Source organism: Hyperolius riggenbachi, chromosome 1 (genome assembly GCF_040937935.1).
Source record: "Hyperolius riggenbachi isolate aHypRig1 chromosome 1, aHypRig1.pri, whole genome shotgun sequence".
Lineage (NCBI taxonomy): Eukaryota > Metazoa > Chordata > Amphibia > Anura > Hyperoliidae > Hyperolius > Hyperolius riggenbachi.
The window spans coordinates 519,693,501-519,720,134 of NC_090646.1; the positions used below are offsets into that span (position 1 = coordinate 519,693,501).

General features: G+C 43.7%; 1 protein-coding gene across 2 annotated transcripts in view; it reads left to right on the top strand.

Moving 5' to 3' along the window:
- The window catches only part of ATP2A2 (ATPase sarcoplasmic/endoplasmic reticulum Ca2+ transporting 2), a 126,598-nt gene that overhangs the window by 26,874 nt on the left and 73,090 nt on the right, over positions 1-26,634 (top strand). For both annotated transcript variants that reach the window (XM_068245299.1, XM_068245290.1), the window contains exons 6-8: positions 16,900-16,980; positions 18,429-18,514; positions 20,254-20,718. In XM_068245299.1, the coding sequence (XP_068101400.1) occupies positions 16,900-16,980; positions 18,429-18,514; positions 20,254-20,718 (632 nt within the window). The remainder of the gene's footprint in view (positions 1-16,899; positions 16,981-18,428; positions 18,515-20,253; positions 20,719-26,634) is intronic.

Below are 26,634 nucleotides of genomic sequence, written 5' to 3' on the forward strand. Positions count from 1 at the left end.
AGATTGCTTTTAAGTGCAGACATGGCTGCAATTTATTAAATGTCTGCAGAACTCATGTTACGTTGCTGATGTATGGGGAGTCTGTTGCTAATACCTTTTATGTTTAGTATTGCATGGACTTTGCCATAGAATTTGTAGAGAGATGTCCATGTAGGGAAATGGAGCACCTCACACAGGGATGCATATCTCGAAATGGAATTCTAGGCCGTATGCCAGTGACATTTGTATGTCGAATCCAATTTGCCTTCTGTGACAATAGTGAAAATGATTGACTGTCATAGATCTGTTTCATCATGTCCACTGCAGAATGCTTCTCCGGTTTCATATTCTTTTTATAAAGTGGTGTTAAGTGTTTTACTTTGTAGTCCTGAACGCACACACAGCAGATGCTGCCTCCCAGATACTGACAAATCAAAGTGCTTGTAAATGCAAAGTTACTACTTGACGAGCATACTTGACGAGCAGCAAATTTCCAGGCATCCAAATATGATCCGCTGGTGTATTGTATGTATCCTTTTCATACAGGACACTAGTGTTGGATCTGTCCGCTGCTTTGGGGTAACTGTAGTCTTACTACTTTGGTCAAATATTGACTGCAAGAAAACTTATTTGCTGATTATGATCTGTCTTGCCTGAAATCCCCAGTTTGCCAGGACTGATTTTGTATGCCAAGTGTTAGGATTAGCAATGTTTTCATAGCTACATTATCAAGTAAAGGTGTATTTCTGCTGAAACTGGGCCAATAAGCCTCATTTAAGCAGACATTGCGCAGTTTCTGCACATGTTGCTCTGCCGTTTATTTGGAGCTAATCTACAGATGGTGGCATTAGGCCAGTTATATGTGCTAGCTAGACTGTCTAGTCCCAGGTCAGTGGCCACATAATAGAAGAATGTTAGGCAAAATGTAATGGGGAAAAAAAAAGTTGTACAACCATATTTATGAAGTTATATAAACGCATTGTCAGAAGTTGCTGAAGGAATTAACTATAGCGACACTTGTTTCAGGCATGAAAGTAGTGTTATTGGACACTAGCAGAAGTATAAATGACTATTTTTCAGGATATAAGATGCTCCGGAATATAAGACGTACCTAGGTTTAGAGAACACAAACCAGGGAAAAAATATTTCTATACTAAACCTGGTGCATCCATGTTCCAGGAGCATCTTGTAAATGTTATCCCCCCCCCCTCCCCCCCCAATCATAGTCGCCCTGTGTCCCCTTCTATCCTCCCTTGCTCCCCCTGTGGTCCCCTTCTGTTCTCCTGTCCCCTTCTGTCCTCCTGTGTCCCATTGTCCTTCTTTGCCCCCTGAGTCTTCCTCCAGTCCCTGTGTATCCTCCAGTGTGTCCCCTCTTGTACCCCTGTGTGGTCTTCAGCCTGCATAACCACCCCCCTCTCCCCGATCTCCTCCACTTTCTGTGTGTAAAAACATTTGGCGGCTGCGTGTCTCACCTTATCGAGTAGTCACCTGCGGCGAGCACTGCTCCTCTAGTGCCGGCTTCTGCTGATCGTGTGAGCCGTGGAGGAGAAGAGGTCTGCGCTCACCACTGAATTAGATGAGCTGCGTCTGCCGCTAGCTGTATTTACATACAGGGAGAGGAGTCATGAGGGTGTACTGGAGGACCACACAGGACACGATACAGGGAGTCCCTGACATTGTGGCGGTTTATATTGACGGGTGATCTCTTTGAAATATAATATTGGAATATTTTTCTCTTTTGGGAGAAAGTGTGTATTCCGAAAAATATGGTAACTTTGCATCATGCAGCAGTTGAATGTCTTCTAGTTACTACTGAAGGTCATTGGAAGTGTAGTAGTGCGTTTAAAAAGGGTCATTTCCTAAAGAAGGAAACAACCAATCCCTCCTGGAAGCCATGCTGCAGTGCAACCCTAATAGTGTCATTGGGATAATTTAAAAGTATTAAGTTATCTGCAAACATTTATGTAAATGTGGTGTAATATTTTCTAGGAGTTGATTTTTAAGTGCACATGGGTACCTGAACAGGGCATGTACACTTTCTTACAAAATGTGATCCCTATTAGGGATGGTTATTGAGATGCTAATGATTCCAAGTTGAAACAGGATTATACACATTTTGTATGCAGCTTTAAAAAAACCAAACGCATCCTGCCAAATTGCATGAATTTGCTTAATCCTGCATCAACTCAGATTGATTTGCATCTCATTGACCATCTCTGGAGCCAGTGTTTTGGTGGTGATTGCAAATAGACAAATATTAAGTAAATTTATGCTGATGCAAAGCCCTTGGTTTGGTTTGTGCGCTGCTGATCATGTTATCATTGCACATGCGACATACAGGGATATCAGAAGTGCACCATCTTTACTGCGGAATCGCAGTGCCATGATTGCTTGCATGCATTTTTGTGCAAGGCAGTACAATTTCATTCATTATAAACAAAAGGTATCGCAACCACATTGGAGAGAATCGCATTGCAGTAGCCATCTGCATTGAGAGGAAGTGGAAACAAGACCAAAAAGTGATATTTTGAGGAGAAAATTGGTTTGGGCATTAACTTTAGGTTACGTCTTTACCCATTGTCCCTCTGACTATAATCAACTTGTGATTGGTTAAAAATGAAGTATTTCAGCTGCTATATCAGTAAAAGATCTGTATTTGGCGATTTGAGGGCAACTAAAAGCTTTTATGAGTTTTACATTGGAATTATTTGCCTTCACATCTTTTCACATCTTGTCCTAGAGGGAAGTAGACCCTCCCCATCTGGGACAGGGTACAGCAAGTCTTTTACTGAATGGAGAAGTTAGCAACCTATATCAAGTTTACTGCTGTCTTACCCAACCTATATCCAATAACAAAAAGGTAGTCCGCCTCCACGTTGTTACAAAGAGGACTTTAAATAAAGCAACAGCATGTCACAGGGATACAAGTTGCACCATCCAAGGGTAATCCAAAGCATTTGTAAAATACTGCTGATTGGCTGAAAGCTGTGACATCACGTGACACTGTAGTGCCATAATCCTTGGAACACCATAGTCTTGAGGTGTGAAGGCTCTGTGAACATGCTTTAAATATCTGTTGCTAAATGGTAGCCTGATTGTCATTAGTTAAAATCTAATACTGGTGTAGGTTCTCAGATTTTGTCAGTAATATGCGAAGTTAGATGCTTCTATTATAGCCCGCATTGGCCCATGTGCAATTCTGTTTTTCTCCTAGGTGATATTTTAATATCTTAACAGTAAAATACCGTTTAAAACCCCAGAATGCAAGAAAATTATTTTGATAGTACTTTTTATTTTTTATAGACTTTTTCAGCACTTTGAAGTAAAGTGTTTTTAAAGAGATGAAAAATTATCTCCTAGGAGAGAACTCAGAAGAAAGTTAATTGTATATGGGCCATTGTGTGCTACAGCAGGCAGCCTCCGGTGTGTATCCTCTAGAACAGGATGGTGATCTCTTGAGGTGCGTACACACGCCGTACTTTTTCAAACTACGGGTCCTTCAGACCCTCCCGCTGGGCTGTAGTTCTGACGACAGTTGCACATGAGTACAAGCTGTCGGCAGACTGATAGGCCTAGTGCACACCGGAGCGTTTCCTCTGCGGTTTGCGATCCGCTTGCGGGTGCGGATCCGCTAGGGTAATGTATTTTAATGGCCTGGTGCACACCAGAGCGGGAGGCGTTTTGCAGAAACGCATACTCCCGGGCTGCTGTAGATTTTGGATTGCGGATGCGTTTCTGCCTCAATGTTAAGTATAGGAAAACCGCAAACCGCTCTGAAAAACGGCACTTCAGAGCGGTTTGCCAGGCGGTTTTTGTTACAGTAGCTGTTCAGTAACAGCTTTACTGTAACAATACATGAAATCTACTACACCAAGAACGCTACACAAAACCGCAAAACGCTAGCTGAAACGCTGCAGAAAAAGAAGAAAAAGCGTTTCAAAATCTGCTAGCATTTTGCGGATCTGCTAGCGGTTTTTGGTGTGCACCGGGCCATAAGGCTGTTTTTGACTGATCCGCAGAGCGCCTTAAAAGCAGTGCATCTTTACACTAATTGTTAACTTGCCTGATGTAATTGCAAAAGATTTTTATTGAAAATCTTCCATATGTATGTAGTTTTGGAGATTCATTAAAAGTGGCCATAAACACCATAGATTTCTGTTCAATGTGGCAAACTAATCAATCACTCTCTGATCTAGATCCGATTCCAGTGGCATCAAATCCTTCAATACACTACACTACTGTGCTGTAGATTTCTGGCAGATTTGATCAGTGATCAAATCTACCAGGGAAAATTGATGTGTGTATGGCCAGCTTAAGTGATACTTGGGTAGGTCTATGAGAGGAGGGAATTGATCTCAACAACCCTATACTCAGCCATTTATAGTTTGATTTGATGGTTGGAGTTTATAGAGGAAATTTTTAGGGCTGTAAACCAGGGCTGTGGAGTCAGTACAAAAATCTTCCGACTCCTCAGTTTATGAAACCACGACTCCGACTCCGGGTAACCAAAATGGCTCCGACTCCTCTACTCCGACTCCTTAGTCTAATATTTAACAGGGCTGTGGATTTTGTACAAAAATCACCCGACTCCGACTCCTCAGTTTATGAAACCACGACTCCGACACTGGGTGCCCAAAATTGCCACGACTCCTTGACTCTGACTCCGACTCCACAGCCCTGCTGTAAACATGGAGTATTTGTATCATCTGTTGGCTACCAAGTATCTGTTGGGATAAGTGTTTTGGCTAAAATGGTTTTAGTCCTTCTGATGGTGTTGCCCTTTTTTTTTGAGCTGCCGCACACCAATGCCATATTGGTATTTGCTTTTTTAAGCTCATTATGCTTTGTAGGCACAGTCTGTGCTTTTTATCTTGTAATTCAACTTTATCAGTCCAACAATATATTATCTTTTTTTTAGCCAGCAATTGGAACATTAGGAACTTGGGAGTTAGGAGTTACTCCTGTTACAGCGTATTTCTCGATTAATTTACAGAAAATTGTGATTCTTAAATTGCCAGTTCACAAACCAAATTAAAGCCCAACAAAGGAGCTTTAAATTACACATTGTCCAGGTCTCTATCATCTGATTCCTAAGAAAAAGTAGTATATTTCTGGGTGGAGTGTTTTTTTTTTATTTTTATTTTTTTATTTATACTTAATGAAAATTTAAAATAATTACTGCTTGATAACTTCTTAGAGGACCCGAGGCAGGTTTAAAAGAGAAAGTATGCTACCTGATGTGGAAGGGTGGCAGGATCAAGTAGCGTCCATTGCTGTCTCTCCCCGCCACTCCTATCTGCAGCAATACTACACTTTCTGGTCTGTGGTCTTTGGGGTCACGACGCAGCAGAAGCAGTTCTGTGCTCTCCTCCCTGAGCACAAAGCGCTGATTGGCATGGAGAGGGCAGGGAGCAGGCAGTTAAGAGCCAGTTCGAATGCTCAAATAGGCGGGGAAGGGACGTTACACAGGAGTTCCCCTCCTACAAGGGATGCCTCTTCCCCATTACTTTGCCTACAATTTGCATGTCAACAATGGAACGGAGGGCACATAGTGGTATGTCCTTCAGATAGTAACATTACACTTTTTTTTTTTTTTTATTTTACTGCCTCCGGTGCACTTTATACATTTCTGCCTTCCTTAAATTTTTATTTTCCCCATTTGACACAACTTTGAGTTGCTAGTGTCCTTATATAGGCATAAATGCAAAGTACATCAGGCAGAATCAGCGTGTTGATTAGTATAGAATGCCCCCTTATCTTTAAAACTTGTAAAAAATATTTTACTTTTTGGGGTGCCGCTTACCAAATATTTCTTCTGAAAGCTGCTTGATTATGCTTATGAAATCATGTACATTACCATTCCACTCAATAATTGTTGATGACATGGCTACTTAAAGGGAAGGTTCACGGTGATAAAAAGAAAAAATCCACTTACCTGGGGCTTCCTCCAGCCCGTGGCAGGCAGGACGTGCCCTCGCCGCTCCCGGTCTTCTCCGGTGGCGCACCCGACCTTGCCAGGCCGGCTGCCAGGTTGGGCTCTTCTGCGCTCCAAAGTGCGCCTCACGCGGGCTCGCTGACGTCATCGGACGTCTTCCAGGCTGTACTGCGCCTGCGCATTACAGCCTGGAGGACGTCCGATGACGTCAGCGCGCCCAAGTGAGACACACTTTGGAGCGCAGAAGAGTCCGACCTGGCAGCCGGCCTGGTCGGGTCGGCCACCGGAGAAGTCCGGGAGCCTGCGGAGCGGCGGCGAGGGCACGTCCTGCCTGCCACGGGCTGGAGGAAGCCCCGGGTAAGTGGATTACTGGTTTCATTTTGTTTTTGTTTTTTTAGTAACTACCGCGGATCTTCCCTTTAAGATATGGTTATAGTTCACATATTACATCCTGAAGCAGATTACATGTTATGCTTTCAGAAGAAACAGGCTTGCAATGACAGCTTCATGTCAATAGAGAATCATAAAGGGTCTTTGTTAGAAGATGGTTGCGTAAATTTTTACTACTGATGTTGGCACTGCATAGTCAGCTGGCATTACTGGTTTAATGTAGCTAGGAATGAAGATTTTTGTTCTTGGTAAATTACTGTAACTCTTCTTTCCTAAGGACATCTGCTGATATTTGTTTTTATTGTGCATGATACACAGGGGCCAGTAGATTATAGGTTCATAATAGGTGTTTTATACAACCTGGAAAGATTTACTGCAGGTGTTTAAGAATGCAAACCTCAAAACAAGCTATTACTTGTAATTGCATAAGGACTCCCACTAGAGACTTGTTCCACAGGGACACAGTGTGCAGAAAGCTTTTCAGAGCAGGGTCATTTTTATCCATCTCTTTCATATAATGAAGCTTTTATAGCAAATGCTGTACTCCTCCCCCTATTTTATTTGTAAAATCATGACTGTGCTATTTCTGATTTTAGCAGTATCGTTTTTTAGATGGAAGTAGTCTCTTGAAGCGTTATCTGTAATAAGCTTCTTAAAGGGGAACTTCAGCCTAAACAAACATACTGTCATTAAGTTACATTAGTTATGTTAATTAGAACAGATAGGTAATATTTTTTACCCACCCTGTTTTAAAAGAACAGGTAAATGTTTGTGATTCATGGGGGCTGCCATCTTTGTCATGGAGGCAGCCATCTTTTTGGTTGAAAGGAGATGACAAGGAGCAGGAGACACAGTTCCAACTGTCCTGTGTCCTGATAACCCCTCCCAGCTGCACACACTAGGCTTCAAATGTCAAATTCAAAATGTAAAAAAAAAAAAATTGCACCAAAACAGCAGAACGAGAGCAACAACATCAGAAATCCCATCATGCTTTGCACAGCATCAGGGGAAAAAAGCCCGGGCAGTTTTCTTCTGTGCAGCTAAAAATGAGGCTTGGATAAGAGAAACAAAATTCTGATGCTGTGAAACGGTTAAAGAAACACCAGGCCTTTTCAGTGCTGCTGGGTCGATTTTTAGTCCGGAGGTTCACTTTAATTGGGTAATGTCAAATTGGGTAATGTCAGATAAATCGCCTTTTTAAAGAGAGTCTGAAGCGAGAATAGATCTCGCTTCAGACCTCATATATAGCAGGGGCATGTGTGCCCCTGCTAAAACGCCGCTATAGCGCGGCTTAACGGGGGTCCCTGTCCCCCCAAACCCCCTCCGTGCAGCGGGGGAGCGCTTCCTGGTTGGGGCAGGGCTAACCGCCGCAGCCCTGCCCCATGCGCGTCTGTCAGACGCGTATCTCCGCCTGTCCCCCGCCCCTCTCAGTCTTCCTTCACTGAGAGGGGCGGGGGAGAGGCGGCGATGCGCGTCTGATAGACGCGCTGGGAGGCAGGGCTGCAGCCGTTAGCCCTGCCTCCAGGAAGAGAGACAGCCAGCGACCATTTTCCGACCATCTTTTGCGGGGGGTGGGTTGGGGGTGAAGGGACCCCCGTTAAGCCGCGGGATAGCGGCGTTTTAGCAGGGGCACACGTGCCCCTGCTATATATAAGACCTGAAGCGAGATTTAGTCTCGCTTCAGTGTCTCTTTAAGCAACTAAAGCTGCTGTACACTTATAGGCTGTGTTCCCCCTTGTACCTGTATCACGTGCATCCAGTGGGAGCGGACATTGTAGTGTCCCCTCTGGTGGTCTGGCTGGGGCAGATGCATTACCCCCATAGGCTACATGAGGGAACACATCCACCTGATCGGGGTTATCACTGACTGCACAGAAGTGCAGAGTGTTTACTTCGACGGGTCTCACGGATCTGTTGCAGGCTGACAAGTGTGAGCAGCTTCTATATAGGAAAAAGGAACCGCTCTCTGTCAGTTTTTTACAATGAGCGAAGAAAAGACATAATGTCCATTCTCTTCTCCAGTGGGAACACTTGATGGGGGCAAAATGATCAATTTCTCTCTGAAAGGAATCTATTCCTTCCACACACTGCGCATAGATTTTCAATAGATTCCAGCAGGGAATCTTGAAAATCTATTGAACTGCAGCGTTGCACTGTTAAATGCAGCACAATGCTATGGGCCATCGATCTACCACCACACCTCACTTGCCCCAATTTACCTTGATCTTCCTTCCTCTCCAATCTGTACTTTCAGATGAGTTTTGGTTAAAATTGACTAAGTTGATCAGTTGGACTTTGTAGGGGAATATATTCACAGCAGATAGATTAAATAAATGTGTATAAGTGTACGGGCACCTTAATTTGATATGAGCATTTAAATTATATAATATTTCTACATGGCAGCCTAAAAGTGACCAGTAAACTTTAATCTCTTTAGGTGGCCATACATCAGGCAACTTGGTGGGCGATCAACCATTGAGTTCGATTACTATATCAAATTTTCTGCCAGATCGATATTTTCCAACATCTGATCTGAATTTTGAGCGTGTTTTCGATAGATTTTCGTTCAATACCATAAAAATTGATAAATAACAGAAAAACAATTTAAAAAAAATTATTGAAATATTGAAATTCGGGGGGCGGAGCGTGACATGGACGCGTGAGGCAGCTTGCCTTCTGAACTCCCGACCACATGGCACTATCTTTAGCGTGGAAACCCTAAAATTCACCCCGGAAAACGGCGCATATGGTATGGCAGGCAGAGGAGGACGGAAGACTACCAGAAAAAGCGAGGTTGCGGGACTGAAAGACAATCTAGAGAACTTTTTTACCCCACGAGCGGCAAGGAGCACCTCGTCCAAGATGGACGCCGCTTCAGCATCTGGGACTCCCGCTCCTGCATCATCGCAGTCCAGCAATCCTTCTTCTGCACTAGACGAAATATGGGCTTTCCTGAGGGGAATGCCCACTAAGCTTGATCTGCACCACCAGACGGAACATATTCTCAGCTCCACGAAGTCGGAGATCGCTACCGTAAGATCAGATATAGCAGCAGCGGCACAGCGGGTCACAGTGTTGGAGGCCGAAGTGGAGACTTTAAAGACAGAGGTCGCCGGCCTAAAGCAGAAGAGTGACAGACAACAGACCCTCAACACCTTCATGAGATCCCAAATAGAGGACCTACAAAATAGAAGTCGTCGGAACAATATCAGAGTAAGGGGGTTACCCGAGGCCACGAGGATGGAGGACCTGCAGCCCACACTACGTGCAATCTTTAACGGACTGCTTAACAGGGTTGTTGATCATCCACTCAAATTTGATCGGGCACATAGGGCTCTCCGCCCTATGCCAAAAGGCTCCGAACCACCAAGAGATGTTGTATGTCACATCCACGATTTTGAGATTAAGGAAGCAATCATGAGGGCAGCTCGTGAATCTGGGACGGTTGACTTTGATGGCGCATCTATTTCACTATATCAGGATCTAGCTCCCTCCACTCTTGCTCAGAGACGAGCACTTAAACCAGTCATAACTGCATTACTCCAGGCGGGAGCAACTTATAAATGGGGTTTCCCCTTCCATCTGCTGGCGACCAAAAATGGCACCTCTTTCGCCCTGAGACATCCAAAAGATCTTCCTGACTTCTTCAAGACCATGGATATACCATCAGTGGCGACTCCGGAGTGGGACCCGGACAGCATCGACTTTGCCAAACCACAAAAGCAGAAGCGCCAGAGAAACGCACGGGAGTGAAACGTATGTGATTTTACTTTGGATCCTATTCACCGTGCAGGCTTTTCTGCATCCGCGCAACAGTGTTATGGCATTTCGGAAAATGGAGAACTATGATCCCACCTACGTACCAATGGACCCCCTCTACAGTATGGTGCTTAATTGTACTAATCCCCCTTTTCTGGACTGAGATCCGCACGACAAGGTAATATGCCTCGCGCTTTTTGTACACCCGGGAGTGCCCTTCCCCTCCCCTTCTCCCGTGTCCTCTCCTCTCCCTAACATGTTGATCGGATCCCCGGATATCCCTGGATGGCACATAGACTCCTATTAGCTGAATGAGCCTATCCGTGTATCTGGCAGGAATAACGGACCCCTCCGTGGAATATCCATGCGAACTTTATGTGCTTAGCGATCTAGCTTCGGCAGATACCATTCATAGCTGACATCTTCTAGGCCCACTCTTGTGCTGCTATCCACTTAATCAGACTGTGATATGATTAGTGAACTGTAACTATTTATGCAGATATGATTGCCGAAGCCACTAGGATGAGGGGGCTATGTTCACGGGGAACTGGGGGGGGGGGGGCTTCGGGGGGGGGTGTGGGGGAGGGAGTTTTGGACTGCTACGCTTATAAGAATACTCAGGATATATACCATTAACCACAGTTATGTATCAATATGCACTAATATATGGGGGCCTGGTGCTTTTGGTATTTTCACCTTCCCTCTTTACATTAAAATGCTTCTGTGTTGGATAAGCAATAGCGCAGGCAAGATGGAGGGGGGCGGGATAGATGGGGTCTAAACTTCTTAAAGATGGGTGATGCATCCCGACAGACTAGTTGTAGATCCGGTGGGTGAAAACGGAGATATAGGTGTAGATGTGGGCATATTGATGTACAATATATGTATGTATATACACATAATTACCATCTAGAATTCTACATACGGACACATTTATCGCCTATAATATAGGAAGGTCGCATACTCCCGAGATGATAACCAAACACTTTCTTTCCAACGCATAAGCTGATAATTGATCTGTCATGTTATATTTATGCATGGTGTTATTACAATTCAGTTATGTCAATAGAAGTTTCCACTAGATATGTTTATACGATTGTTATGTGGGGGGAGGGACGGGCGCTGGCCACGCGGGCGGTTGGATTCGTCTCCTACCTCAGGTTGGTCAGGCATATGATGCTGCTCTCCTTCAGTAGAAAGGAGAGTCCTGGCCTTCTTTGGGTGATATGGTGGGGGAGTTTTTTTCTCCCTCTACTGTATAACAAGGAGCATAGACTCCTAACTTCTTTTGTTTGTTTGTACTGTCTGTTCTGTTTTCTCTTTACTCTCTTTTCTCTTTCTGGTGGGTGCTGGGTGGGGTGGGTGGCGCGGAGACTGTCATTAATTGAAAATATTCTTCCAGAGGATGGCATCACTTAAGGTACAGACGTTCAACGCCAGGGGGCTGAACATACCCGAGAAGCGGTCCGCACTACAAAATGAATTAAAACGCTCTAAGGTGCAGGTAGCATTCATTCAAGAGACACACTTTAAGGGGAGTGAACATCCTAAATTGACTAATAGACAATTCCCGCAGGCCTTTTACAGTTCCTCCCCAGATACTAAGACCAAAGGTGTGGCCATATTGTTCTCCAAACACATTAATATAACACAGACTCAGAGTTCCAGGGATAGGGAAGGGCGATTTGTGCTAGTTAAAGGGATCATCCATAATAGGACGTACACATTTGGTACGTACTACGCCCCTAACACTGGACAGCAAACCTTCTTGAATAGCTTTCTAGAGGAGTTAGATGCTTTCTCAGAGGGCAGCCTGATTATAGGGGGAGATCTGAATTTGGTACTAGATCCAATTATGGATACCTCTTCCGGTAGATCAACAGTGCCACATAGGGTGATCCGACGCTGTGCGCTTGCTATTCAGTCCCGACAATTGGTGGACATATGGCGTCTCGCCCATCCATCAGATAGGGAATACACATTTTTCTCGCACCCTCATAAGACTTACACGCGTATCGACTACCTATTTGCATCACATAACCTACTACCGACGGTGTCAGATACCCGGATACTAGAAGGTACTATTTCAGATCACTCTCCGGTCACAGCATCGTTCGCGATACTGGAAAAGAAATTGGGTCCTTTCACCTGGAGGCTCAACACATCCTTATTGAAGAGTAGGGAAATAGAAGTAAGAGTCAGCAAAGCACTGGAGCGTTACTTTGCAACAAATGTGACTAGTGATGTGTCGCCCATGACAGTATGGGCGGCACACAAATGTGTCATGAGAGGAATTTTTATACAAGAGGGTAGTAGACTTAAAAAAGAAAGAACAGAAACGATCGAAAAATCCCTCCAGGAAATCCATCGCTTAGAACTATTACATAGGTGTACCCTTTCTGATGCTGACTTGAGGGCGTTGACGGCAGAAAGGGACAAGCTAAAATCCCTTCTATTCTATAAAGCAAGGTACGCAGCAACGCGCTGTAAGCAATATTATTATGAACATGGCAATAAATGCGGCCGTTTGCTAGCCAGGGCCCTTAGGGAGCAGCAGATGGGGAACTATGTACCGTTTATCAATGACCCCACCTCCCGGAAACATCACAGATCCTCCTCGATTGCGAATGTCTTTAGACAATTCTATGACTCACTATATAATCTTCCCCGAGACGGATCAGAGTTAGCAAAGCGCACCTTAAGAGGGAAAATTAAGACATACCTTGAGGCATCTGGGATGCCCAAACTATCCGAAGATGACATTAAAGATCTAGAAGGACCCCTCACCCTTGAGGAGCTCAAAGTGGCTCTAGCACAGACCCCCACAGGAAAGGCACCGGGACCGGATGGTCTTCCGCGCGACTATTACATGCAATACTTTGATACTCTTCACCCCCATTTGCTTCGCGCCCTTAACTCGATCGCGGATGATGACTGCCCCTTGTCTTTCCCGGACGATATGATGAGCTCCCACATTTCGGTCATACACAAGCAGGGCAAAGACCCGGCGGTATGCACTAGTTACCGCCCTATATCCTTACTAAATCTGGATTTGAAGCTATATGCCAAAGTACTCGCAAATAGATTATCCCCATATATGACTCAATTGGTCCACTTTGACCAAGTGGGCTTTATACCGACGCGCGAGGCACGAGACAATACGATACGCACACTTAATATGGTGCACTGGGCACGATCGAGGGCCTTACCTATGATGCTACTGTCCACAGATGCGGAGAAGGCCTTCGATCGTGTCCATTGGGATTTCATAGGGGGTACCTTACAGCACATTGGACTGGCACGTAATATGCTCCTTCGCATAATGGCCCTGTATACCTCTCCGTGCGCACAGGTAAAAGTTAATGGCGAACTGTTGGCCTCCCTTAAAATATCTAATGGCACCCGACAGGGTTGCCCCCTCTCACCCCTAATTTTTGCACTAACGCTGGAGCCACTTTTACGTACCATCCGTGCAAATCCCGACATCAAGGGACTTCAGCTTCCGTCCGGGGAACACAAGGTCGCCGCATACGCGGACGATCTGCTTTTCTATATAACTCACCCCCACGTTTCCCTACCAAACCTACTCGAAGAATTCAAAACCTTTGGACATCTGACTAACTTTAAAGTGAACTATGATAAATCTGAAGCCCTCAATATCACATTAGATCCCTCGATTAAATCTGTAATTGAGACTAATTTCCCCTTTCGATGGTCCTCACGCGCGCTATCGTACCTGGGAACCAAAATCCCTAATGATCTAGCAGATATCTTCTCATTAAATTACGCCCCGTTATTATCCAGAGCCAAAACTGACTTACAGAGATGGGATGTACCGAGGTTCTCATGGTTTGGAAGAATAAACATCATCAAGATGAATCTTCTCCCCCGCTTTCTGTATATCTTTCAGACTCTCCCGGTCTCGGTGCCTATGTCCTTTTTCAAAGAATCACGTAGATGCTTTGCCAAATTTATATGGAAGGGTAAACCCCCCAGGATCCGATACGCTCTCACAACCCAGACTAAGGCAGATGGAGGACTGGCAGTCCCCAACCTGCAACTATACCACTCGGCGGCTATGCTTATCAGGATTGTGGACTGGAGTAGACATGAACAGAATAAACAGTGGGTTAGAGTGGAAAAGGATATGGCCACCCCACACATAGCGCAATTACCGTGGGTAAGTCATAAGACTATCCATATGGACAATCATCATCCCCTAGTGGAAAATACACTAAAGACGTTCCATAAGCTGCGTAGACACACGACAATAAGCCCCTGGCCCTCCCCTCTAGTACCGCTGTTGGACAACCCTAACTTTCCCCAGGGCACACACCGCTCAGCATATAAACACTGGATGGTGGGGAAGATCATAAGAGCATCTCACCTATTTGAAAACAATGACTGGCGGAGTATACAATCCCTAAGAGCCGCCTTAAAACTACCTAAAGCTGACATATGGTCCTATATGCAATTTAAACATTTCCTGCTCAGCCTCGGTGGAAAAACTAAGCTTACTCGACCTCTCACCCCTTTTGAATCATTATGCAATGGAGAAGGGCATATAACCCGAACCATCTCCCAGGTATACGCACTACTGTTAGCTGACCCCGATTCTGCCAATGGGCTCCGATTACGATGGGAGGCCGATATTGGACGCTCATTCACCGATACGCAATGGCAAAAAATTATTATACTAGCACACAAAACCTCGACCTCGGCGAGGATCCAAGAATCAGGATATAAGTTCTTGACGCAGTGGTACTACACCCCTGCTAGACTTGCCAAAATGTTCCCAGGATCAGCAGATGTATGCTGGAGGTGCCTGACACATAGGGGCACCTTTTTGCATATTTTTTGGGAGTGTCCTCTGCTGTCCCCATATTGGAACACAGTCAGGGAACTTATGTCCGAGATTACGGGAGTGACCGCCACGGATGACCCAACATATTATTTACTCCACAATACGCCAAGACGCCTAGGGAAATATAAAAAATCCCTTTCAAAGCACCTTATCAATGCAGCCAGAATAACAATTGCCCGTCACTGGAAGGGAACCCAACCTCCCACAGTTACTGAGTGGCTTCAGGAGATAAAACATATCCGACAGATGGAAAATATCACCCAATCTATACATAATAGGGATGAACAATATAGCAGGACGTGGGCTCCCTGGTCGGAGTTTGAGGAGTCTGATTCCTATAGGGAGCTAATGGGTTGACACGTCGACTCCTTGGCATTGGCTCTTCCCTGGCGTTACATGAACGTCTCTCTTCTGGATTTAGACTCAATTGTTGAGAAGGGTGGTCTTCGCGCTCCCCCCCCCACCTGGTGCCCAACAATCTGAACTCTTTTCCTTTCTTACTCTTCACTTCTCTCTCTCTCTTTCTACTTCGCACCTCTATGTGTGATACCTTATCTATCTCATTCCCCCTTTTATCTTTCAGTGTGAATATCTATGACCCCTAAGGTGTAATAACCATGTGCACCGGCCTAACATGGGACACATCTCAAATGGGCGGACCGGGTGTCCTGGGTGATTGATCCCTCCGGGCCCCAGGACATCCACTTCCACTTACCTTCCAAATTCCCCCTTTGGGAAGAGGGAAGCTTATGGGCTGGAACACACGTGGGGGCAGACACGTGTAGTATTGAATGTCATAAAATAAGCTATATACTACACTTATGGGAAATTTTGCGCACAAAAAGTTCGACACTCACATTTCGCTGCCTACGTTTATATGATATTATTTATGCTGATGGCTCTGGTTGCTATCGGCTGCACCATGTCATTTTATCTTTGGATAGCGAATGGTGGAGTTGACTGTTACACTGTATTATGTTGTATTTCATCTTGTTGTATAAAAATTCTCTTATAAATAAAGAATCTTTAAAAAAAAGAAATATTGAAATTCAGTTTGGACTTAGCTAGTCGGCGTCTCTCTCATTCATACACGTTCTATTTAAAGTATGATGATCAATCACAATTTGGAGTGGTTTTAAAGTTGCCCAGAGAATGGCTACTACATTGTGAAAAAATTATTCGATGGTAACTGTTCTTAGGGCTTGTTTCCACTAGGTCCAAATATATGCATTTTTGGGTTTTGTTTTTGTTTTTTTCTTTTTTGGCACACAAATTTGCACTGCAAAGATCTCCTATAGGCCCTGTTTCTGCTAAATGCGAAATTTTCATCCAGAACAAAATGACAACCATGTTACTATTTTTGGATGTTGCATGCAGAAAAATCATGTCACATGTTTGCTGTTTCGCATGCAAATTTTGCATCTCAAATTGCATGTAATTTACATGCTTCTAGTGAAAACTTAGCCTAAATGGCTATGTTGGATTATTATTGGAAGCTTCTATTTTACTTTCTTAATAGCTCTGCATGACAACCTCTCTAGAGTCTATAAGATGACCTAATTAGCATTTAGCCTGCTTGTCTGCAGTCTTGCACATCTGTTCATGTACTGTTTATTATGCCCGCTTGTGAAAAATGAATATTGTTTAATATTTCTACTCTGCAAGGCATGTCTTTTCCCTATCCTATATATATATATATATATATATATATATATATATATATATATATATATATATATATATATATATATATATATATATATATATATATATATATATATATATATATATATATATATATATATATATATATATATATATATATATATATATATATATATATATATATATATATATATATACTTTTGTTACATTATTGTAACTGTAATTACTCATCTGTATATTCCAGATTAAGATTTGAATGGCAAGGCTGTGATTAATGCTAAATATATATTTTTTTTTCCATTGGCAGTTGGCGACAAAGTACCAGCAGACATAAGACTAACATCTATCAAGTCTACAACTTTACGAGTAGATCAGTCGATCCTAACTGGTATGTACAATGGGGACAGGGAGGGGGGTTGGTAGGTCTCATGCTTATCTTTGTCCCCCCACCTCAGGATATTTCACATGATCATACAGTCACATGCTACTTGCTATACATTTTTTGCAATTATAATAGTTTAAGCAACAAGTAAAGGCACTTGTGCAAGGTTTTTGAAAAAGCTTTCTCCCAGCTTTAGAGTCCTTTAATTTGCAACGTATTATTCTCTAACAGGAGCACACTTTTGACATTTTCCGTGATGCTAAAATGTGCAATTGTGCAGCTTGTCAGCATCCAGCTGGAGTATGGTCTTTACTTTGTGGCTGGTTCAATAGTATTACTATGGTTTTATGCCATCATTAGGGGATTCCATAAATGGCAACATGACCTGTTTTGCTGCACTGGAAAGTTGTATAAATGAAATCATGTATTAAGGTGCCCATACAATTATAGATTACCATCCGATGGGGCAAAACATTTCATCCTTCTCCAATCTGATCTAAGAGGGATTGATTCCTACTATACACAACAGGAAATCTATTGAAAATGGATTGAACATCAATGCAACACTATGGCCTGTTGATCAACCACCACTCCTGCCCCCCCTGATAGATGCAAATCTTTCGTCCTGTCTGAGGACAATAGTTTTAAGGTCCTAATGAGGCCTAGTTCAGTGCTCAGTTGCATTACCGAATAAGTCTGCATGTCAAGTCACTGCCCATACAATCATATGTGCCTGTTCACAGTGCTGCTTTGTAACTGATTGCATTTTTCTAACTTGCAGGCTTTGTATTAAAGGTGAACTGAAGTAAGAGGAATATGGAGGCTGCCATATTTCCTTTTAATCAATACCAGTTGCCTGGCAGCCCTGCGGATCCTCTGCCTCCAATACTATTAGCCATAGCCCCTGAACAAGCATGCAGCAGATCAGGTGTTTCAGACTTTAAAGTCAGATCTGACAAGACTAGCTGCATGCTTGTTTCTGGTGTTATTCAGATACTACTGCAGAGAAATAGACCAGCAGGGCTGCCAGGCAACTGGTATTGATTAAAAGGAAATAAATATGGCAGCCTCCGTATACCTCTTACTTCAGTACCCCTTTAAAGTTTGTTTAGTCTCCATGGCAGGTCAGTCATTATAACGCCTGCGTTATGCAACTGAGCACCGTGAACCTAGCCTCAGTCTTCATTTTATTAATCTGACATTTTGGAGAAATTGATGATTGACGTAATCATGTGGCAGGAATGGGAAAATCGATGTGTGAATGGACACCTTTATGGCAAGAATCCTTTCTTTTAAATTACTATTTTTTTTTGTTTTGTTTTTTACTTCTGATTCTGTTCATGAGTCACAGCTTTTAAATCTTGGGCCAGATATGGAGACAATAGAATAGACAAAAAATGAGAAAATAGAACTTGTTGTTTCACTTTGTCTGAAGTATGTCCTTTAATTTCTAGGGGAATCCGTATCGGTTATCAAACATACGGACCCAGTGCCTGATCCACGGGCTGTCAATCAAGACAAAAAGAATATGTTGTTTTCTGTAAGTATAGTTATTTTCTCCACACACATCACTACATAGAATTATGGTATTATTTGCAAGCCCACATGTTCAGTTACAGTTTGCTTTCTATGTCAACAAAATATATGCGTTTTTTGTTTGGTTTTTTTGTTTTGTATTTTTTTTTAAGAAAAGATTTTTTTTTTTCACATGTTAGGAGTTAAAAATGCTCTCTTGCATAAGATAATGCCATTTGCTTAGATAAGAAATATGTTGCTGCTAGAGTTGATCAATTTTCCTAGGAAAATTTATCTTGCAACGGAAACCTTGGAGAAGCCCATGATCAATTTACCTGGTAATGGTTTTGGTCTACTTTGTCTAGGTTGGCCTACACAGGAATCAGTAGTTGGGGCCCTTTTCCACTAGCAATCACAAACGCCAATAATTTTGTTATGTGATTGCTTCATTTGCATTGCGTTATCACTCCAGAAAGCGATTGCGATTTGCGAATCGAACCACTATAGTGGAATCATGATTTCTATGATAAAGTAGCAACCCTAACAATTTAAAAATCACTAGCGATTTGCGATTCAGCTGTGCAGTGGAGATGGGCCCTAAAGCCTGGTACGCAACATGCAATTTCCCATCAGATAGATGGGTCGAATAGATGATTTCCAACAGGTCCGATCTGACTTCAGATCGTTTTTCTGATCGATTTGCATAGAAGTGATCAGAAAATAAAGGTCCGTACACACGCCGGACTGGAGGCAACGACGGGTCCGTCGTCCCCTCCCGCTGGGTGGTTGTTCCAGCGATAGTCCGGCGTGTGTATAGTCTGTCGGCGGACTGATACAGCTGTTTCTGAGCGATCCGCCGGGCGGATCGCTCAGAAACAGCCGTTTCAGTCTGCAGACAGACTGTACACATGCCGGACTGTCGCTGGAACGCCCACCCAGCGGGAGGTGACGACGGACCCGTCGCCTCCAATCCGGCGTATGTACGGACCTTTAAACAGGAAAACGATCGGAAATTGCATGGTGTGTACCAGGCATTAGGCTTGATCATGTGACCAACAGAAAAGTATAAAGAGATCACCTGATAAACCAATCACATGCATCTGACTTCCAGGAAAAATGGTCATCTATTGGTTGACCTATTGCGCATATATAATTACAAATCATTTAAAGAATGTTTTGCCCTTTTATACAATTTGAATACTAGTGAAAGAGAGAGAGAATGCATGCTGTCTCCCAATAACTTTTTCCACTTTGCTTGCACATGAATTAGTTAATCACAAGACCGTCTGATGATTTGTCCTGCAACTGGCAATATTATCAATTCACTTTAGCAAAGTGTAAATATGCCTTAAGCCAAGAATCTAGTGTATGTACATATATGCTCATGACGACTCAGCCAGCAATCAACCTGGCGTATCGATTCAGCTTTCTGCTGGCTGAGACCTTTATTCTCCCAACTCGCCATACCCCCACTGTGTGACATCCCTTGTGCACCACTCCGCTCCTCTGCACCATCTATCCTCCTGAGCCCCTGTCCCTCTCTGTTCATATGTACTTTAAGACACTCCTCCTAATCTGCATACTTGTTCCAGGTGAGGGATTCAAACCAAATTCCAGCTTAAAGAACTACATCCGAGCTAGACTGCTAGCTTTTTCAGAAGGAAGCTCTCAATGCGCCTTGTCTGGTGTATAAGGCTGATTTCTGCTTTAATAATTGCTATAGTGTATATCTGCATATTTTTTTATTTTTTTTTCTCTTCACAGGGTACTAACATTGCTGCTGGCAAAGCAATAGGAGTAGTTGTAGCAACTGGAGTCAACACAGAGATTGGGAAGATTAGAGATGAAATGGTAGCGACTGAGCAAGAGAGGACTCCTCTGCAGCAGAAGTTGGATGAATTTGGGGAACAACTTTCTAAAGTCATTTCCTTAATTTGTATAGCTGTCTGGATCATTAATATTGGACACTTTAATGATCCTGTCCATGGAGGCTCATGGATCAGAGGAGCCATTTACTACTTCAAAATTGCAGTTGCCCTTGCTGTTGCTGCTATCCCTGAAGGACTGCCTGCAGTTATCACCACTTGCTTGGCTTTGGGTACTAGAAGAATGGCCAAGAAAAATGCCATTGTCAGGAGCTTGCCATCGGTTGAAACCTTGGGCTGCACATCGGTCATTTGCTCTGACAAGACTGGTACTCTTACGACGAACCAGATGTCTGTCTGTAGGGTAAGAAAACAATCATCCCTATATCTAGGAGAAATGGTTATTCTGGAGGCTGACATGAAAAATAATCTTGTGTATAGCTGTAATCAGGTTTTGTTTGCCTGCATAGCTGTGTCTAGGAAAAACATTTTTTGCAGCTTTATGGCCAGGTATAGTGGTATCATTCTGCCTGCATTATCAATGTCACCTTGAATGTGTGAGCAGTCTTCAGTGAAAAAAAAAATCAAGAGAAAAAAAAAAATCTAATCTTTATTATTGTGCCAGGCAGCTGAGTCTGTGGTGCATTGCTTGTTAAGTGAGTCATGGATGAATGGTCAATTTTTGTTTCCATCCCTTACAGCATTCTAAACAGAGATGAGGATGAGACTGAGCTTTTGTGAGTTAAGATAAATCGTAACACTTTTGTTCGTTTTGCTTAGAGGGACAAGCCCTGACAGAATGCTTCTGTGAAAATAATGTATTTACTTTGTAGCCCGAGTGCAAGGCGCCCTGCTTTTTGTGCTGCAGTTTTCAATTCTAAACATATAAGAAGTATTTTGAATTGAGTGTTATGTAATAGCTTTTATTACTGAATCCAGCATAAAAAACAGATATATAATTTTGTTTGACCTAATCCATAGGAAGTGAAAAGGTTACCTCTCTGCTCTCAAGAGAGCGGATGCTGATCAGTATTCAAGAGGAGACTAGTTGCAGTGTCGTTGCATAACTGCTGTAGTCTTGGGGTTGTTCTGTTCTGAGCTTTCAAAGAATGAAGCCAAGAGACGTTGGCAGGAAAGTATTAGAGCCTGTCGAGCTGAATTTGAATCTCCCTTTCTTAAAGAGATATGCAGCATCCTTTAGAGAAGTAGGTTTGTTTTTAGTTTTGTTTCCCCTTTGCTTTAAAAACAATTTTAAATACACTAGTAATGCTGTTGGGTATTGTTTTTTAAATGTGCTGTGCCATCTGACCTCTGGTAGTGTTTAATTTTTACATTCATGTGCTGTTGAGGTGAGATTATAGTTTCCCATAGGCAATAACACTGCAGCAGTGTAAAAATTGGCTTGGTCCTTGAATGGTTAAGGTAAATTATATAAGCCTGTAGATGAAAAGAATTGTGTATTTGCCCACCCCCTGTGACATCTAATGGGCTACTCTCCCAGTGCATGATTCCAGAGGTGTTTACCACTGCTGAAGGCTTGCCCAGCCTATACAGATCATGTCCACAGTCTCCTCTGCCAGCCTCTGCTCCATTCCCTTGCATTGTAGCAAGCAGGGTGGTGGCCAGCAGAGACAAGACACAAAACATTTATATCATGCTTTTCTCCTGGTGGACTCAAAGTGCCAGAGCTGCAGCCACTAAGGTGCGCTTAGTAGGCACTAGTAGTGTTAGGCACTCTTGCCCAAGGTCTACTTGTTGAATAGGTGCCAGCTTACTGAACAGGAAGTCTCCTGTGTCAGTACCACTACCCAGCCACTGCAGTCATAATCTGAACAGGCTCTCTCAGGACACAAGCTCACCAGAAATCTATGCATTTGTGTGTTGCATATTTTAAGAAACCTGTTAATTCACTTGAATTGAAAATGTCTGTGCAGCACAAGAGTGCAGGCGTGAAGGATTTCTCCGACCACTTCAGTACATTGCTGTGATTTGGAACGGTTTCATAGTTATTTATCCATGTTTTCTGCATGTTAACAGTATGTAAAAACGAAACCATGACTGGAGATGTACATAGCATTGATTATTTCATGAAATCCTATCTTTTTTTTTTTTTTTTAATTTTTATTGAATTTTCAACAAAGAACAAAAGTAAAATAAATTAACAGTTCAGCTGGGTTATAAAAGTCAGTGGTGTTATCATGACGTGACTCAGAGACAAAACAAAATAATACATCAGACGAATGAGGGGATGAAATGGGCCGTCCTACTTACTGGTAGTAGTGTTTTGGCGAATACTCCAGGACCGCTCACCTGAGATTACCATGGAGTCCCTCCCCTATGGAAACAATGCAGATTAAATTAATTGATTAGCTCCTGGTCCACCCTATATAGCCAGCCCATTCCTCCATCCCATCAGTTCAATAGAAGAGTAGCTAGCTCACCCCATATCCTGTCTTTAGTTATTTTTACTTCATACATATACAAAGTTAGGGCTGGGTACTAAGGCAGCTGTCCTGGGGTATTCGCCGAAACACTACTACCGGTAAGTAGGACGGCCTTTCTCTCATCATACTCCAGGACAGTTCACCTGAGACCAGCGAGAACTTTTACCTTAGGGTGGGATGACTGCTTGGAGCACTTTGCGCCCAAACGCCTGATCCTGGCTGGATAGCAACTCCACTCGGTGGTGCTTCAAAAATGTAGAATGTCCCGACCATGTCGCTGCCTTGCATATTTGGTCTAACGTTGCTCCTGATCTTTCCGCCCAGGAGGCTGCCAAGGATCTTGTCGAATGTGCTCTAATGCTCGTGGGTGTATCAGCACCTGAACTTTTATAAGCTAAACCTATAACCTCTCTGATCCATCTGGCTATGGAACCTCTTGAGGCATGTAACCCCCTACAACTACCCGAAAATAAAACTAATAAATGGCTAGATCTTCTCCACTGTTGTGTCCTCTGTAGATAGGTAATCACTGCTTGTCTAACGTCTAAATTTGCCAACCTCCTTTCCTTGTCATTCTTGGGGTCTGTGGAAAAAGATGGCAAGATGATTTCCTGTGTTCTATGGAACCCAGTGGCCACCTTCAGTAGGTATGTTGGATCTGGTCGGAACACTATTCTGTCTGGGTGGATTATCATATGAGGATCCTTTATTGATAACAACTGTATGTCCCCCACTCTCCTAGCTGTTGTAATAGCAATCAAAAAAAGCTACCTTTAGTGTTAACAACTTAACCGGAATAGTCTCTGCGGGTTGAAAAAGTCTGACATCAGGAAATCAAGCACTAGTGACAGGTCCCAGGGAGGTACCACCTTCACTGGAATCGGTTGTGTTCTGGCTACTGCCTTTAAAAAAAAAATGTATATGCAACTCAGTGGATAACTGCCTGTCCAAAAAAACAGATCATGCCGACACCTGGACCCTGAGGGTGCTAACTGCCAACTCCAGGTCCACGCCATCCTGCAAAAAATCTAAAATAGACTTCTTGTCATTTGATCTGACACTATTCTTTTCCTTCCATGAACAAAAAACTTTCCACACCTTGGAATACATTTTTCGCGTGTTTTCCTTTCTACACCTTAACAGTGTGTTGTTAACCCTCTGTGAAAACCCTAAACTACTCAGTCTGCCTCTCAGGATCCAGGCTGCATCAGTAAGTCTACCCTGCTCCCTAAGTGCCAAGGGCCCCTTATCCTTAGGGTCTGTAGGAACGGAAACCAGGCCCTTCTCGGCCACCAGGGTGCTATGAATATTACTTCCGCCTGTGAGTTTCTCAACTTGTTGAGGGCTCTTGGGATCAGGTTGAACGGGGGGAAAGCATGTAATAGGCCCGTCGGCCATTCTACAGTCAGGGCGTCTAACTGGTCTGTTAAAGAGGAAGGATGTAGGGAACAGAAATCTTCTGTCTTTGCATTTTGTGGTGTGGCAAACAGATCCAATATTGGTCTGCCCCACTGGACTACAATCTGATCGAAAACCTGCTGGTTCAGTTGCCACTCTGCCTCCGTCAGGGTTGCTCTGTTGAGAACATCTGCCCAGCGGTTCTGGACCCCTTGAATGTGGGTTGCCGTCAGAGACGTGACGTGTTCCTCTGCCCAGACTAAGATTTCCATCGCTAACTCCCTGAGACTCTGGACTCTGCCCCCCCCCCCCCTGTTTCCTGATATAAGATAACGTGACGATGTTGTCTGAGAACAACATTACTTCCTTGTCCTGTAACTGAGGCAGAAAAGACTAGTGCTAACTTGACAGCTGTCAGCTCTCTGAAATTGGATGACCTCTGACTCAGCTGAGGAGACCACTGACCCTGCACCTGATGCCCCTGACAGTGGGCCCCCCACCCCCATGCGCTGGCATCCGTGTATACCTTTACCGGATCCTTTTGCATCCAGGGACGGCCCTTGCCCAAGCGGTCTGCGTCCAGCCACCAGTGGAGGGTTTGCAACACTGGCTGTGGGGGGGGCAAAGTGATTGTCCAATGAGGTCTTTTGTTTGTCCCAGGCTTTTAAGATCCGCGTATGAGCCTGAGCCCATTCTACTGCCGGAATTACTGATGTAATTTGACCTAATAGCGACATTGTCTGCCGTAAGGAAACAGTTGGGGCTAACCCGAATTCTCTTACCATTGTCATTAGCTTGACTATCTTCGATTCCGGTAGTAAAATCCTTTGCTGTATCGAATCCCATACTAACCCCAGGAATAGAGCTGTCTGGGTGGGTTGTAAACCTGACTTCTCCTTGCTGACTATCCACCCTAGGGTTTCCAGGGTTTGGATGCAGAGCTGTAGACTTTCTCTTAACGACTGCTCTGTGTTTGACAAAATGAAGAAATCGTCCAGATATGGTAAAATCCTTACATTCTGGAGGTGTAGATGTGCGACGGCTTCTGCTACGACCTTCGTAAATATCCTCGGAGCGGAGGATATTCCGAATGGCAGGGCGCGGTATTGATAATGGCATACCGCGTCCCCCATAACAACCGCAAATCTCAGAGATCTTTGAAAATGCGGATGAATAGGGATGTGGCGGTACGCGTCCTTCAAATCCAGGGTGGCCATGAACGCCTCTGGCCAAATCAAATTGCGGATCGACGCCACGCTCTCCATCTGAAACTTTTTTCTCCAGAATGTAAGGGTTCAGGGGTTTCAAGTTGAGAATCATTCTGTATTTTCCAGAGGGTTTTTGAATTACAAACACCCGGGAATAAAACCCCCTGAAGTATTCCTGAACCGGAAACCTTTGAATTACCCTCTGTTGTAACAACTTTATCACAAAGGATTGAATGGCCACCGCCTTCTCTGGGTCCCTGGGGGTTCCTGTAACAACAAAATTCTTGGGGGGCCAGGTCCGGAATTCTATCCTGTATCCATTCCTTATTAACTCTAAAATAAAGTCGTTTCCCGTTATCTTTTGCCAGGCTTGAAAAAAATAAAGAAGCCTCCCCCCCCCACCTGTAAGTCTACGTCATTTGTCAGGCTTTGCATAGGTTGGCTGTGGCTTATTGAACAGGAAGGTAGACTTTCCCTTGCCTGTATTAGAAGTCCATCTCCTTGTTTGCTGCTGCTGCGAGCCCTGTCTTCCAGCCTCTCGTCTGGAAAAATATCTTCTCCCCTGAAAGGGCCTACTTGTTCCCCTCTTTCTCTTGTCCGGAAACTTCTTGGCTTTGTCCGAAGATCTCTCTAGTATGTCAATTAAATCTTTGCCAAACAATAACTCCCCCTGAAACTCTATAGCGCATAAACGATGTTTGGAGGATACGTCCCCCTCCCAAGTGTTTAACCACACTGCGCGTCTGGCGGAGTTTATGAGGGCAGTTGTTTTGGCTAAGGATCTCAAGGATTTAGTGGCTCCATCTGCCAAAAATGCTACTGTCTTGGACATCACCGGCATAGATTCCAAAATCTTTTCATGTGGGGTACCTGCCACTAAGTGTGCTTTTAATCCCTGCATCCATTTTTCCAAATTGCGGGTAAGGCAGACAGCTGCAATGGCGGGCTTAAAACCAAAAGCAGCTGCCTGCCATGCCCGCTTTAGAAGAATTTCCGCCTTATGATCCATCGGATCCTTTAAACTGCCCGCATCTTCAAACGATAAGTCTGCCGATTTAGAGTACTGAGCTAGTGGTGCATCTGATCTAACTTAGGGAACTTTCCCCATAAATTCTGATCTTCCTGTTTTAAAGGGAAATCTCCTTTTAAATTACTTTGGTATAAACAATCTCTTCTCAGGCTGTTTTCACTGAGCTGATATAACACTTTTAATGGATTTGTGTACCAGAA